General features: G+C 43.0%; 1 protein-coding gene across 1 annotated transcript in view; it reads right to left on the reverse strand.

Moving 5' to 3' along the window:
• NOX3 (NADPH oxidase 3) overlaps positions 1-12,152 on the reverse strand; it is a gene marked incomplete at its 5' end in the record, with an annotated part of 56,347 nt that extends 44,195 nt beyond the window's left edge. The window contains 5 exons of the mRNA XM_045843580.1: positions 1,747-1,892; positions 10,033-10,117; positions 11,080-11,190; positions 11,302-11,397; positions 12,063-12,152. Of these exons, the coding sequence (XP_045699536.1) occupies positions 1,747-1,892; positions 10,033-10,117; positions 11,080-11,190; positions 11,302-11,397; positions 12,063-12,152 (528 nt within the window). The remainder of the gene's footprint in view (positions 1-1,746; positions 1,893-10,032; positions 10,118-11,079; positions 11,191-11,301; positions 11,398-12,062) is intronic.
• Between the last annotated feature and the right edge of the window lie 2,416 nt (positions 12,153-14,568).

Raw genomic sequence — 14,568 nt, forward strand, 5'->3', positions numbered from 1 at the left:
CATATATTGTGTTACTATCGCTGAGAAGACCGTGAGCTTAATAAACTCACGCTGCATCTTTTGTCAGTAAAATCTCATTAATTTGGGTTGCTTTGAGATCCCCAGGTAATTTGGACAGGGACTTGTCTGATGTTTATTTTCTCTTCATAGAGAAAACAGTGGAAGGAAAATGGAAAGGGTATGTCTAAAACACTTAAAGGGATTTTTCAAGTGTACTCACACATTTTAGAAATCTATTTCCATCACGATGTGCTAATGTAAACCATCCCTCTTTGCTTATTAAAGCAAACCCCTACTTCCCTTTTCCTGTACCAAGTTTATAGACTGGTTTGAGTTACAATGTATCCTCTAAAATAATCCCACTGCATCTATTTAGAAATAGTCCATAACGTACACTTTGTGTTACTGATACTCATCATTCTCCAAATACCCCAAATTAGAGGGTGTCCTGGGCTTAATTAGTGCTTACATGGTAGATTACTTCTAAAACTTCAAAGTAACTATATTGGAAGTAACTTAATCATGTTGTTAAATGGCTTTAAAAGTATTTAGAATGAATGTTATTCACTGTAGAGACTGTTTACGTGTAGCAGTGAACTTTCCAGAGCCTTAACGGAGAAAACTGTTCACCCCAGTAGGTGCCCAGATAAATGCTGTGGCTCAGATGAGTACGCCAAGGCATCCCACAGGCTTAGGGCATCTGTAGTTTTGATTTATAACTCTGGAACTTGTGCTTTTAACTGCTGTCAGCTAAGAAAAGATAAGTCCATTTGATCAATGGCCTGATATTGGAAATCATCTTAGGATAATTAGAGGACATGACATAGAAGAATTTCCCCCAAAAGAGACTTCAAATGTTGGTTCTTCAAAAAAGGCTGCCTGGGCAAGAGGGTCCAGACGGCAATGGAGAGACGTCCATTTCTAGAGTGTATTGTCTTAAGGCTCTTCTTGGGCAATAGAGATTGTTTACACAGCCGGATTCATGTTCTGGATGCATAACATGGTAGTGCAGGGCCAAGGTTTAGATCAGCTAGGAGGACAGGTAGGGGGTAGATGAAGTGAGAGAAATGTCTTAATCCCTGCCGACGGATTTCTGTGGCTACATGTTTGCTTTCCTTTGTTTCCCACGTGTGTTGCCACTCTGTGCACATAGATAATTAGCATGAATGGTGCCACTAGCTATGCAGGTCTCACTGTGAAATGAACTGCTTTGCCCAGCATCTGATTTGGAGAACCAGCTAGTCACATGCCTGCCAAAGTATGGCACAGGAGAATAGATCGAGCAAATAATCAGCAAATTGAAAATGAAGACACCTGATTTGTAATCCCTGGATTTGTATGGCACTTTGCATTCTTTATGATTCCAACATCAGCATGCAAGTGTGAGTGTGTATATATATGTGTGTGTGTATACACACACACATGTAATCACAAACTGCTTTTAAAATTTAAAACATTAGGAATTTAACAGGTTACTGCATTTCCCATTTTGGCATATTCATTATTTTTTGCTATACACAAATTAAGTGGCATTGGTTTTCCTCTGTGCTCATAACCTCTTTGTAACATTTATGGCAGAAAAAAATAACTTATTTTTTAAAAAGTGAAATTAATGTTAACATTTGACAGAAACTTCTTCTCTGGAGCTCTTCCTATTAACAGCTTTGCAAGTGTTCTTGATTGTAAAAGGGGTCAGAAAAGGAAGCGTTTCTCAGACGCAAAAGGAAGTCCCACGCGAGAACTCACGGTGTGAAGGGCCCGGATGGGGTTGAGGTAGCTCTCATTGGGGGCGTTGCCAAGGCTGGCGAGTGCGGCCACAAGTCCCTCCGCGTCCGCAGACTGGCTCCAGCGGTAGCGCTCCAGGTTGCACACGTGCGCCACGACGTGGATGGCTGTGAATGAGCAGACAACATGGGACACGCGTGGCATGGGTTTCTTCCTTTGTGGTTCCTCAGGAACACGAGGCCTCTAAGGTGAAGCCTTTCCGTTACGGTTTTGTAGCCTCCAAGGCCGAGTGAATTCGATATACATCTTTCACAGTATCTTAAATGGAGTGAACTGAATGCTTCAAAAGATATTGTATGATTTTCCACATTCATACTAATTATATTAAGAAATAAAGTAAGCCCTGGCTGGCATAGCTCAGTGGATTGAGCGCGGGCTGGGAACCAAAGTGTCCCAGGTTCGATTCCCAGTCAGGGTACATGCCTGGGTTGCAGGACATAACCCCCAGCAACCGCACATTGATAAAAAAAAGAAAAGAAATAAAGTAAATCTCAGTTCACCATAATTTAATTATAAGCACATGATCAATCTGTAAGTGGAATAGGTATTGTTAACATAACATAGTTATGAATAAAACTTCTTTCCCAAGAAATCAAAAAACATTATTCTAGAATACTGTACCTCATAATACATTGATATACGAGGTCTGTCTGGTAAAAGTGCAGCCATTGTCAATATAATGAGAATGGTTTGCATAACATCAATGTAACCTGGCAGTCAAGGCGAGTGGACTGGAATGCGCATGTGTGAACAATGATGACTTCACTCCACTAGTCAGTGGGGGCAACAGATGCTATTGAGTGAGCACGTGTACTGTGTGGCTGTCACATTCAAAATGACTGAGCAAGTAGAGCAATGAATCTGCATCAAATTGTGCATTAAGCTTGAATATTCCTCCACAGAAACTATTTGGATGATTCAGAAGGCCACAGCTATGGACAACTGATGATTGGCAGCTTCATAACAACAACATGCCTGCTCATGCATATATGTTGTGCAGAGTTTTTCGGTTAAACATTAAACCACCCAAGTGACTCAGCCCTCCTACAGCCCAGATTTGGTGCCTTGAGACTTCTTGCTTTTCCCAGAACTAAAATCACCTTTGAAAGGGAAGAGATTTCAGACCATCAATGAGATTCAGGAAAATACAATGGGGCAGCTGATGACAATTGGGAGAACCGTGTGAGGTGCCAAAGTGCCTACTTTGAAGGGGACTGAGACATCATTGCCTTGTGTACAGTGTTTCTTGTCTCTTGTATCTTCCTCAATAAATTTCTATTTTTCATAGTACATAGCTGGATACTTTCCGGACAGACCTCATATGTGCACATGATTGATATGGGGGGGGGGTATTTTTATTTTCTTTCAGATGAAATATTGTGTCTTTTTACTTTATATATTTTTGTATATGTATATCCCTACACATACACAAAACACACAGATAATTCCATGTGTTATTCCTAGTGGATTCAAACGAGCCAGCATTTATGGAACGAAACATCCCCGAATATTCTTTTTGTTTGTTGTTTGTGTTGTGACCTTGAACGTCTAGCTTCCAGAATTTACTGTGAGACATCACATTTGTATTATTTAAGCCAATCAGTTTGTGGTTTTGTTGGGGCAGCCCCAGGAAATTAATATACATGTACCTCCCCTCCAAACAACAACAACAAAACAAAATACACACCCCCCCCAGCCATAATTTGGAGAAGTGGTCAGAAACTAATGGACTTGTGCACAGAGCATGTTAACACTGTGTAGGTGGCACAGGTGGGACAAAGGGCTGTGCTGTGGGAGATGCTGACCAAAAGGTTGGAGTGGATGCGAAGGAACACTTTTTAAAGGGAAAACATTTTAAAAAATAGATGTCATAATTGTATTACCAAACCAGTTTAAATCACCTTTGATATGTTTCTCTAAATGCAGAAAGCTTATAACACATTGTAGTTATTGCCATTTTATATATTTTATTTATTTTTTTCTTCTTAAAGAAGACCCTTTAACATTTCTTGTAATACTGGTCTGGCGGTGATGAACTCCTTTAGCTTTTTCTTGTTTGGGTAGGTCTTTATCTGCACTTCAATTTTAAATGACAGCTTTGCTGGGTAATCTCGGCTGCATGTCCTTGCTTTTCATCACTTTGAATATTTTGTGGCAATCCCTTCTGGCCTGCAAAATTTCTGTTATTAAATCATCTGGAAGTTTATGGACGTTCCCTAGTAGATAACTAACTGCTTTTCTCTTGTGGCTTTTAAGATTCTACCTTTGGCATTTTAATTATGATGTGTCTTAGAGTGGGGTTCCTCTTTCCTGGGGACTCTCTGTGCTTCCTGGATTTGCATGTGTGTTTTCTTCAGCAGGTTAGGGAAGTTTTCCATCATTATTTTCCAAATAGGTTGTCCATTTCTTGTCCTCTCTCTTCTCCTTCTGACACCTCCATGGTGGGATGCTGGTGTGCTTGAAGTTGTCTGAGAGGCTCCTTACACTATCCTCAATTTTTTGGAGACTTTTTTCTTTTTGCTGCTTTGTCTGGGGATTTTCTGCCTCCTTATCTTCTAAATTGCTTATGTGATTTTCTGTTCCATCTACTCTACTGTTGATTCCCTGTAATATATTCTTCGTTTCAGTTAGTGACTGACTGGTTCTTCCCCATTACTGACTGGTTCTTCCTTTTTTTTTTTTATGATTTCCATGCCCATTTTTATGCTGTTTAAGTTTTCACTAAGTTCCTTGAGCATCTTGAACTCTGTGTCTGGTAGTTTGCTTGCCTCCATTTCATTTAGTTTTTTTGTGTTTTGTTTTCTGGAGATTTCACCTATTCTTTCATTTGGGATCCATTTCTTTGTAGCCTCATTTTGGCTGCTTGCCTGTGTTTGTTTCTGTGTATTAGTCAGAGCTGCACTGTCTCCAAGTCTTGGAGGAGTTGCCTTATCTAGTAAGTGTCCTGTAGGGCCCAGTGGCACAGCCTCCACAGTCAGCTGAGCTGGGAGCTCCAGGTGCACCCCATGTGTGGGCTGTGTGCACCCCCCTGTTGTAGTTGAGCCTTGATTGCTGTTGGCAAGTCGCTGGGAGGGATTGGCCCCCAGGCTGATCGACTGGAGGGACTAGCTGTAGCTGTAGCAGAAGAGCTGCTGTGCAGGGGCTGACCCCATGGAGCAGGACTCACTGAACCAGGGCTTTGGTGCTCACCCCTTGAGTGTGTCGCCAGTAGAGGTGGTTGGGTTGACATACCTATGCTTATAGTGACAGCAGTTTCAAGTGTGTGATCAAGGAATGAGATGGCCTTACTTTTCTCTCTCTTAAGTCATCAGAATCGTGTCCTGTTATTTTTCTTTTCAAATGTATTTATTTATTTATTTGTTTGTTTATTTATTTATTTATCTTAGAAAGGGAAGGGAGGGGGAAAGAGAGAGAGAGCGAAACATCAATGTGCGGTTGCTGGGGGCTGTGGCCTGCAACCCAGGCATGTGCCCTGACTGGGAATCGAACCTGCGACACTTTGGTTCACAGCCCACACTCAATCCACTGAGCTACACCAGCCAGGGCAGAATCGTGTCCTGTTATTAGATTTGATATTAAGCAGGAGAAAGCATAGTGAAGAGGACAACTCTCGGTTACTTGCCACTTTTCGGCCTCTGTGGAATGGGTGAATTGGACTGAAGTTCACCATATCGAAGCTCCCTTCCGGCTGCCTGTCTCCTGTGTCTTGATCTGAAGTTAACCAGCGACAGTCATCATCAAAAGGGATCTATAGTCTGATATGGAAGTAACCCAAACACGAAACTCATGCTTTGTTATGTGATCAAGATCAACCCTGGCTGCAAGGGGCGTTTTAGGTCTCGTGGCGAACCCAGCGCCATCAACCACGCAGGTGCACTGGTCCCGGCGCCTCTGAGGACTCCTCGCCCAGCCCTTGGAAGGGCCCACGATGAACATTTCCAGAACTCACCCAAATGCTGCGCTAAAAGATGCTATAATTGGGCCTCTCCACAATTTTCTTTTCTCGCCAAAGTACTTTTACAGTTAAAAGAGAGCAGCAATCTTGGACATCCTACAAACGCACATTTAATTGGTGTGTGAGCTTCTGAGTTCAAATAAGGAATTGCATTGAAGAGTGAACAAAAAAAAATCATAAAGGCTACAATTAGAGCCAGTTGCCCTGAGAAAGTTCCTTTCCCTTCTTTCTTTCCTTCTTTTCACTCTTCAGGAGATCAAAGGACACATAATGGAGAGAGACACTTGGAAGGGTGGTCAGTGTCTGCTCTCTTTCCGCCTGCCTGTCAGTGATAACAGTCACTGTGGAGCTAGTCACCTCTTAATTAAAGCAGCCGTTAGAAATAAGGACCCAGGGACAAATCCTGGCTGCACTCCGACAGCCAGAACCTGGGCCCCCAGCTTTCGCATTTGTGGCCTGACTTCTGCGGGACCATGTAGTGATGATGGCGCTCTGTACAGGCGCTCACTTATAAGTCACATTTAATCACGTTTGGCAGGACTGGGGAGGGAGTCTCCTTGGACTGCCCGGTGCCTGAAACAGGACATGATGAGTAGCAGTCCTTTCGGAATCCAGTCCTGAGACGGAGGGCCTGTCTACCTTGGGGCCTCACATCTTGTTTTCTCTCAGTGCCCTCATTCTGAGCTCTCTCCTCGTCACCTGCCCCTGATATGTTTATTGAGGTTTGCAAACTAATTTTAGCAACTCATCAGGAGCTGCACATGGGTAATTGCAGGTCCCTGTTAACTAGCAGGTGCAAGCTGCGGAATTTGACGGAGAGGGCTCTCTGGGTCACTGTTTGCAGCCCCCTTTGTGGGAAGTTCAGGCTCCAAGTACTGCTATTCAAGTGGATGGGTCTCCAAGGTCTACCGTGGACCAGAGAGTCCAGGAAGATCTGCATTCATCAGAACGAAGAGGCTGTCAAACTAAGATTTTATACCGGGGGGCGGGGTGATAGGTCCCTGCAAATGATTTATTGGTGGCTGAAGAACACTCAGGCAGCTCTTATCAGAGGCAGGCAAGCAGGAAGGCAGGAAGCCAAAAGGAGAAGTGTGCCTGTCGCTGCGTTTTCGGTGATGCCCTTGATTATAGATACTATTGTTTGCCTCTTCCCCCCCCGCCCCAGCCCGCTTCCACGGGGCTCTAATTACATCCTTTAATGATTTGACCAATTAAAGCCTGCAGTTCAACTTAGAGGGGAATGATGAGAAATTAGAGGCTGGCACGCCAACTTCGGTGTGGACGCGCCTTTTCCAAGGTTACACACCTCTATTAAGTCAGCCGGCTATTTGAAAAGCAGCATAATGGGCGATGCTAATAAAATAAGCACGGGGACATTTTCGGCGGCTCCCAGGCGGATACCGCAGAAGGACAAAATGTGAAACGCAAAGGTACATCTGTGAAATCAGGGCTCGGCATTTCCCGCCCCCCTCTAAAAGTGCAGTTGCCAGCCGCATCTCTGAGTTCATGTGAAATGTAATAATTGCTTTGTCAGGGCTTGGGAGAAGCCGAGCGATTTCTCCCCGTGCTCCTGCCTTTGCCAGGAGGGGAAACCCCTGCAGCCCCTGGTTGCCATGGCGGTGGGAGAAGAGGAGTAGGCAGAGCAGAGGAGAGGGGGTTCCGGTGGAGGGGGGCTCTTGAGGGGTTTGCGAGGGAAAGCGGGAGGAGTGGCACCCTGCTTTCTCTTGTTGCACCAGAATGTGACTTTATTATCTTGGACAATTGGCGTCATTTTGAATCTCTTCCCTGCCCACACCCTATTTTCTGCACCTTGAACAGCTCCAGGTGCCCTGAAGGGTTCCTGCATTGTCCTGTCTTGAACCTTTCTCAGTAATTCCTTCAACCTCTTTTGCCTGCTGATCGATGCCTACTTATAAGCAGACTTGAAAAAATGTGTTGAGGACTATTATGATGCAAGACTCATAGGCATAGTCTCAGCCCTTGGGGTAACCAGAGTCTGAGAAATTTCTCTCTGTGGTAGGAGGTGTGACTGCGGCCCCCAAGGTGAGGGAGCCGATAGCTGAGACCTGTTGGGTTGGGGGAGAGAGGGGGAGGCAGAGCAGGCCAGGAGTCCTGGATAAGGGACACCCTACCCAGTGAAGGAGAGGAAAAGCCGTTCAGACACAGGGAAGAGCGAGCGCGACGGCACAGGCTACTCCAGGACTGCCAGTAGCTGGGTACACCCAGGGGAAAAAGCAAAAGGGTGTGGGGAGAGATGGGGCTGGAGCAGAGGGCAGGACTTGGCGCGTGGAGCCCTGCCGCCTTGCTAAACTTGGATTTGATTGCTTTTGCCACTAGCAGTTAAGTGAGTGACCTTGTCGTCTGTAGGTTTCCAAGAAGCCCACTCCTGAGGATTAGTCTGCACATCTCACAGAGATGGATACATTGCATTAGTGTTCTTTTAATTCCACGGAGGGAAGGGCTTAAGGAATTTATCTGGGATCACGCAACCAATCTCCTGCTACAGGGGCATCAAAGAACTTGATTCTAGTCAACTGCTGCCCCTGCTCAACTATAACCCATTCTGAACACAGTACCTACTACTCAAGTGTGAGAAGTGGTTGGCCCCAACCAGAATATCTTGCACTTGGAAGTCATCTGATACACCTTGCTTAGGTGTTTATACTATTGATATATAATTACATATAGAGAGATTTACATGCCCAAAGGTTTAAGGGGAAAATGATTTCATAATGTATTTTCCCTTGTTCTTTGCTTTTTTTCCCCTGATGTATCTGATGCTGTGGGTTTTTGTTGTTGTCATTCTGTTTATAGTATCTTTATAACTTTCCCTTAGAGTCCAATTCTGTCTTTAGGTGACACACGGTGGCTTGATCCTTCCTGCCATTTTACTGTGTTCTATGCCCTATTTTTAAAGTGGGGGTTAAGGATTCTTAAGCTTTTAAGAAAGCCTAGAGATCTCTTGAATTCTTTCTCTGAACAGTCTTCCAGGGAATAATCTTGGCTCCATTTGGACATCACCCAGGACAGGGAACTCGGTCCTCTCAGGGGACCCTCGTTCTCATTTTAGATAATGTTCAAGGCCTGGAAAAGACTTACACTTCTGAGCTGAAATCTGCCCTGAGCCTTTATTCTTTCACGCATTCACTCATTCATCAAAGGTTATTGGCACCTCTGCATAGCACTTAGCGTGATTGTAAGCCTTGGAACACAACCATGAATTAGCCTTCTTCTTTGCCCGTCATCCTTTCGCTGGTTTTCTCTAGAGCCTGTTGTCTTTTTACCTTATTTCTTAACAAAGCACAAAGACCTTTTGCAAACATTCATTGGGTTGGTTTAATCCGGTGTCGAAGACAGTCGATGGGGAAATCTGCCCACGTGTCACCACACACCCGAAGTTCTGTTAATTGGCACTCGGACACCGTCTGTCGTGGGTTTGCTGCCTAATTAGATCCACATTTGTTTTGAGTGTTCTTTTTACTCAGCTAATTTTTATGCATGAGAGGGTAAAAAACAAATGAGGAGAACATTTTGTAGTTAAATTAGTTGGAGGGAAACAGTCCTGACTCATGTCTTTATCCTTTCTGATCGCCTTTTATTTTAATGTAATTTTTTGTTCAACAAAACCACAAACTTGTTGGTTAATGCCTGTCTACTTGTCTTTCCCACTAGCGTTTAACCTTGGCCTTGGATGTTAATTTCTAGTGTCCTGCTCTTGGATTCGCTTGTGTTCTAATTCAAGAAATAACAAGAACACTTTATGTACCTATAAAGCTTCATATCTTTTCGAGATCTTTTTATACCCACTAGCGCAGCACTGTGCAGAGCCTGTTCACGTGCCCCTGCTTTCCTTTTTTTCTTTCACTGCCCGAGAAACCAGTGGAGAGTCTCTTTCTACGAAGGTGAATAACATTTTGAATATAGGTCAGCTTGTTATTGTTATACTTTGTTATTCAGTTTTCAAGTTATCATTTATCATTATATTGTCAACAAGCTCAATTAGTCACATATGAAAGTGAAGTTTCATAAACTTTTTCTTGAGAGACAGAAGGCTTGGTAGGGAAAACTGCATGAGTATAAATTAGAAATTTAAAAATTTATTTGTATACGGTTTACGTGGTCAGGTGGAAGGCAAAGATTTATTATTATTATTTATTATCATCATCATCATCATCATCATCATCATTATTTTTACCTAAGGGTGAGCCTTTGGTGACAGGAAATAAACAAAGTTATAGAGTTAAACATGGGACATTGTAAAATCCATCAGTCAATTAATAATAAGCACTTACTTGCATTAACGGCTATTCCGTAGGCGACCAGTTTGTGGAATTTGAGGTTTTTGTCTAATTGCCTTCTCCATGGACCTCTGCAGCACTAGAGTGACAAAAAGAAAAATCTTGCTTTGGGAAACCTCAGAGCAATGACGCAGTGTCCTCAGAGGGGGACAACGTGACACAACAATTAGTGACATTAATTTGGCTTCATCAAACAGGCAAAACCAAATCGTTATTTACTGGCTGTCCTAAAATTTCAACTCAATAAAAATGGCAGAGTTAGTAATACCCAGACTATATGTTGAAACTCTAGAATAAACCTGCTAATATTCATGCTCAGCTTATTTGGGAAATGAAGATGATAGCCCTCTTGGTCACTGATGTGGTTGAGTGGTCTGCAATTGTTCCTTATGACACACAGAAAGGCACTACAGCCGTTTACACCTAAATATTCATACAGTTATGATGAGGAGCAGATAATAAATTATTTTGTCTACTGAAGGTTATTGAAGGTCTCGTTCTTCTGTGCAGCGTGTTACTGTTTCACGTGAGCCGTCGTTGAGTACCCAGCACTGTACTGAAATCAACACAGTTAGGGCAGGTTCCATTATGTCTGGTAGGAGTTAGAGTATTCAGAGTAAAATCTGTGTATTGTGGTGGTGCTTTCGGTGTTGAGAACTCAGATGTTTCCACTGTGGTCTTTGGCTCCCCTGCGTATTCATCTCCTTTCAATCGGAAAAGGTAATATAGTTCAAGCTGTTGTAACACTGCAGTGTTTGTGAGTCAGGTCCATTTTATTAGCCCTACTGTTTCAGACGGAGCAAATACATCGGGGAGAGTGTGAGCAATGGTGCAATGTCATGCAGGGAGTCAGTGGCAAAAGCAAAAGTCAAGTCAGATGTACCGACTCCTGATTTTCAGTTTTAGCCACTGTGCTCTCTTACAAAGAAACAAGATCTAAACAAGCTGATTGGGAACTTCAGAGTAAAGTACATCTCTGTGGTCAATGGCACTTATATTAGTTAGAACAACTAAAATTATGTCAAATCATTTAATACTTACCACACTGGCTCCTCTTAGGAATGAAAGAAAGTTTCGGCTGATGGGTAATAGAATTAGCATGCAGTTAAAATTCAGGCAGACTGCAGAGGCTCTTGCCCAGGCCAGTGTTGGCTGTCCACATGCAAAGATATGAGAACAAGATCCAGTGAAAACAAGGAAGCCGGGAAAACACAACGCATTTGGTTTTCAGAAACGGTAACATGTAGTCACAATTCTACTTACACCCAGAATAACTCGTGTGTAAAAGAAAGACTCTTCCTCTTCATACCAACGGTATGTGTCAAAAAACAGATATAAATTAACTCCCAACCATAAGAGCTAGAGCAGAAGGAAAAGAGAACCAATCAATACCACCTTCAAGCTTTTCTTTTCTTTTCTTTCCAAAATCATTTGAGATTCTTTTAGGGGTTCAGTTCAAGTAAAGTGAGCTTCTCAATGTTAATCAGAATTAATCCATACAATTATTTTATAGAGTAATTTTTAACAGTAGTTGTATTGTTGTGAAATTGTTACCTTTATTAAAAAGATTTTAAACCCATGTGGGTATTCTTTAAGGAATTTAATGGAAAGTATGATTTAATGGAAACCTTCCTAATCAACATTACTGTAATGTTTTACATCAACGATGCCAAGAAGAAGGAGGAACTCTTTAAATAAAAACAACTCAAAGAGTGCTCTAGAAAAACTCCAATTTCATAGTCTAATTCAAAGACTTCATTTGATTTAGAGAAACATTCATACATTATGCAAAAACAAACTCCTTGACTTTAAAAATAATTAAAAATAAACTCAGTCGGAAAACAACTTTACATGATTATGCAAGGGTAAATTAAACATATATCTACTGAATGATTTCCAACAAGTTTTAGTCTTCCAACCAGAGTAATACATGAAGCTATTTTGCATCCCTATACAAGCTATCTGAAAAATCAAAGACTATTCAATGTACATATTGAAAGTGGAATAGCAGAAATAAAACTTACGACTAATATGCCAGAGAGACTCTCATTCAAAATCCAGCACCTCATCACGACAGCTTTGCTCTTTTGCTTTTGGCAAATTATCTCTTTCAATCACCTGAGTTACATGCTTAGGAAGGGCTCCTCCGCTCAATTGTTTTGTCTTTTTGTCTTAGGAAGCACCTACTGGGAGCAGCGCTCGAGGAATGTCTAATTAAGGACCTCTTGCCAAGTGCGCATCACTGCGCTGACGTGCCTCACGGCCTGGCTGAATACAAGGCGAGTCTCTGTCCAATGATTCCTTTCTTCCAAGATCGCACAAGAAAAGAAAGCTCACTTTTATTAAATTATCCTCGTGTACTTTATACCCCATTCATTTTCTACATGATTGCAGGCAGGAGGATAATGAGTCTTTATGTAAATTGGAGCAATAACCCAACTGCCGAAGGTTGGATACAGCAAACCACTTCCCGAGAGCTTTCTCCACTTTGTTTAGCTTCTCTCCTTTCCTTCTCCCCACCTTAAAAAAAGCCTCTTCTGCCCTGGCTGACGTAGCTCAGTGGATTGAGCGCGGGCTGCGAAACAGGCATCGCAGGTTCGATTCCCAGTCAGGGCACATGCCTGGGTTGCAGGCCACGGCCCCTAGCAATTGCACATTGATCTCTCTCTCTCTCTTTCTCTCCCCTTCCCTTCCCTTCCCTTCCCTCTCTAAAAATAAATAAATAAAATCTTAAAAAAAATCCTCTTCTAAAAGATATAGAATGGTGTGTAAATAAATATGAATAGGATGACCTTTTGGAACATGGTAAAGAACAAGGACAAAGATCTTTTAAATAATCGCATGTAGGAACACTCTGATAAATCTAAAAGTGTGACTATAAAAAAATGAAGTAGATTATATTTCTGGGCTTCATGAGATAAGTCCAATTTTTTCTAATCCCCCTTGGTGCACCCGTGAGGTGAATGAGAATGTGGTTTCACCCTAGCGATCCCAGGGGAGGCTGTGCGTGAACCTGGCCGTTCTCTGATTTGGTGTGCCCTTGTTGCTAACCGCAGTGACGACAACGGTGCTGGCGGTTGAAGCACTTTTTCGGGCTGGGCCTGGCCCAAGTATTCCACTGAACATTTCTAGACAGTTAAGAGCTGAAAATGGGAGGAGAGTTGAATGATTACTTAAGCTTTCTTTGTCGTCCAATGGTGAATCTATTTAGTTGTCCTAAAAGAACTGAAACATTTAAAAACCCTGGTAAAAATAATAATTATTTATTGACCTAAATCATCAGCATCATTGTCCTAAACCTTAAGTAAATAATCCAGGTACTAGGTTTAGCACTTTTGAGTATTGTCCAATTAAATAACACATTAACTCTGGGGGGGGGGGCAGGGTTCTGTTACACTCGTGTGGAAACGGGCCCAATGGAGTAACTGGTAGTAGGGGCAGTCGGCACTTGAGCTCAGTTCTCTCTGACCTGCGCATCTTTATTTTTAAACATGACCTTATATTGCACATTTTGTGAAGTATTAACATATGGATTTGTGCATCAAGCATAGATAATACACAGATATTAATTTCATTCCTATACATTGGACATATTTAAGCCATAGAAATGTAGCTAGTTTAATTTATTAATGTTGTTATATGTGATGGAATATGCTATTCATTTCTATATGGTGCCAATGAATTATAGAAACATAAATGTATTCCATTAAACAAATCATGCTTTCTATTTCTTATATAAGAAGATGTCTTTGATGCAGTGGGCGCCTTGCCGACACGGGGTGGGGGCCGCCCCTCCCGGGACGGGCTAATCCCTGGGAGCGGCGAACAGCTTGCACAAGCACGTGGTGCTGATGGGCCAGCATGCCCATCTCAGTCGCGTCCGTGATGGAGTTCTCACCAGTCCACCTCCTCTCTGGCCCACCTCGTCCCAGGGCCGGGTCCTGGGCAACTAGGGGCCCCCTCCAGCCCAGAGTCTGTTGAAATTCTTCACACTACTCAATCCTAAGTTTGATCGGCTTTCCCACCCCGTCTCGCTCATTCTTTTCTGCAAAAAGCACCGTGAAGGCTCTGGCCCATGCCCTCCCCTTGCTCCTTCGGCCTCCTGACTGACCCCGCGGCTTCCCCTGCAACCCTGCGTGGTGCGGTGTGCCCTTGCTCTCGGGAGCTATAGCTGACACACTCTTCATTCAAGGCGGATGTCTCCATGTCCACCGTCCTACCATACTCAGTTAGAACACATTCCATTTTAACACACTTATATGTCCTGAACTTCGGTGTCGCAGGATGAACACTTTGATGAATAGGTAAGCTATCTACTCATCCACCGGGCCTGTCTCACTTCTTCTGCGCCTTAATGTTCACATGTGTGTAATGGGGTGATTTCTACCTGCCTCATAAAGCCAGTCCTGTTTCTCCTTCACCTCCGGTGGCCTTAACACACTCTCGGGCACCCTGACGCTCACCAACACACCCGCATCTACACACGCATGAGACGGTGCCCCTTCAGGAGAAATCTTAGGTTTGCCGATA

Source organism: Phyllostomus hastatus, unplaced genomic scaffold (assembly GCF_019186645.2).
Source record: "Phyllostomus hastatus isolate PE091 unplaced genomic scaffold, TTU_PhHast_1.1 phas_contig_40, whole genome shotgun sequence".
Taxonomy (NCBI): Eukaryota; Metazoa; Chordata; class Mammalia; order Chiroptera; family Phyllostomidae; genus Phyllostomus; species Phyllostomus hastatus.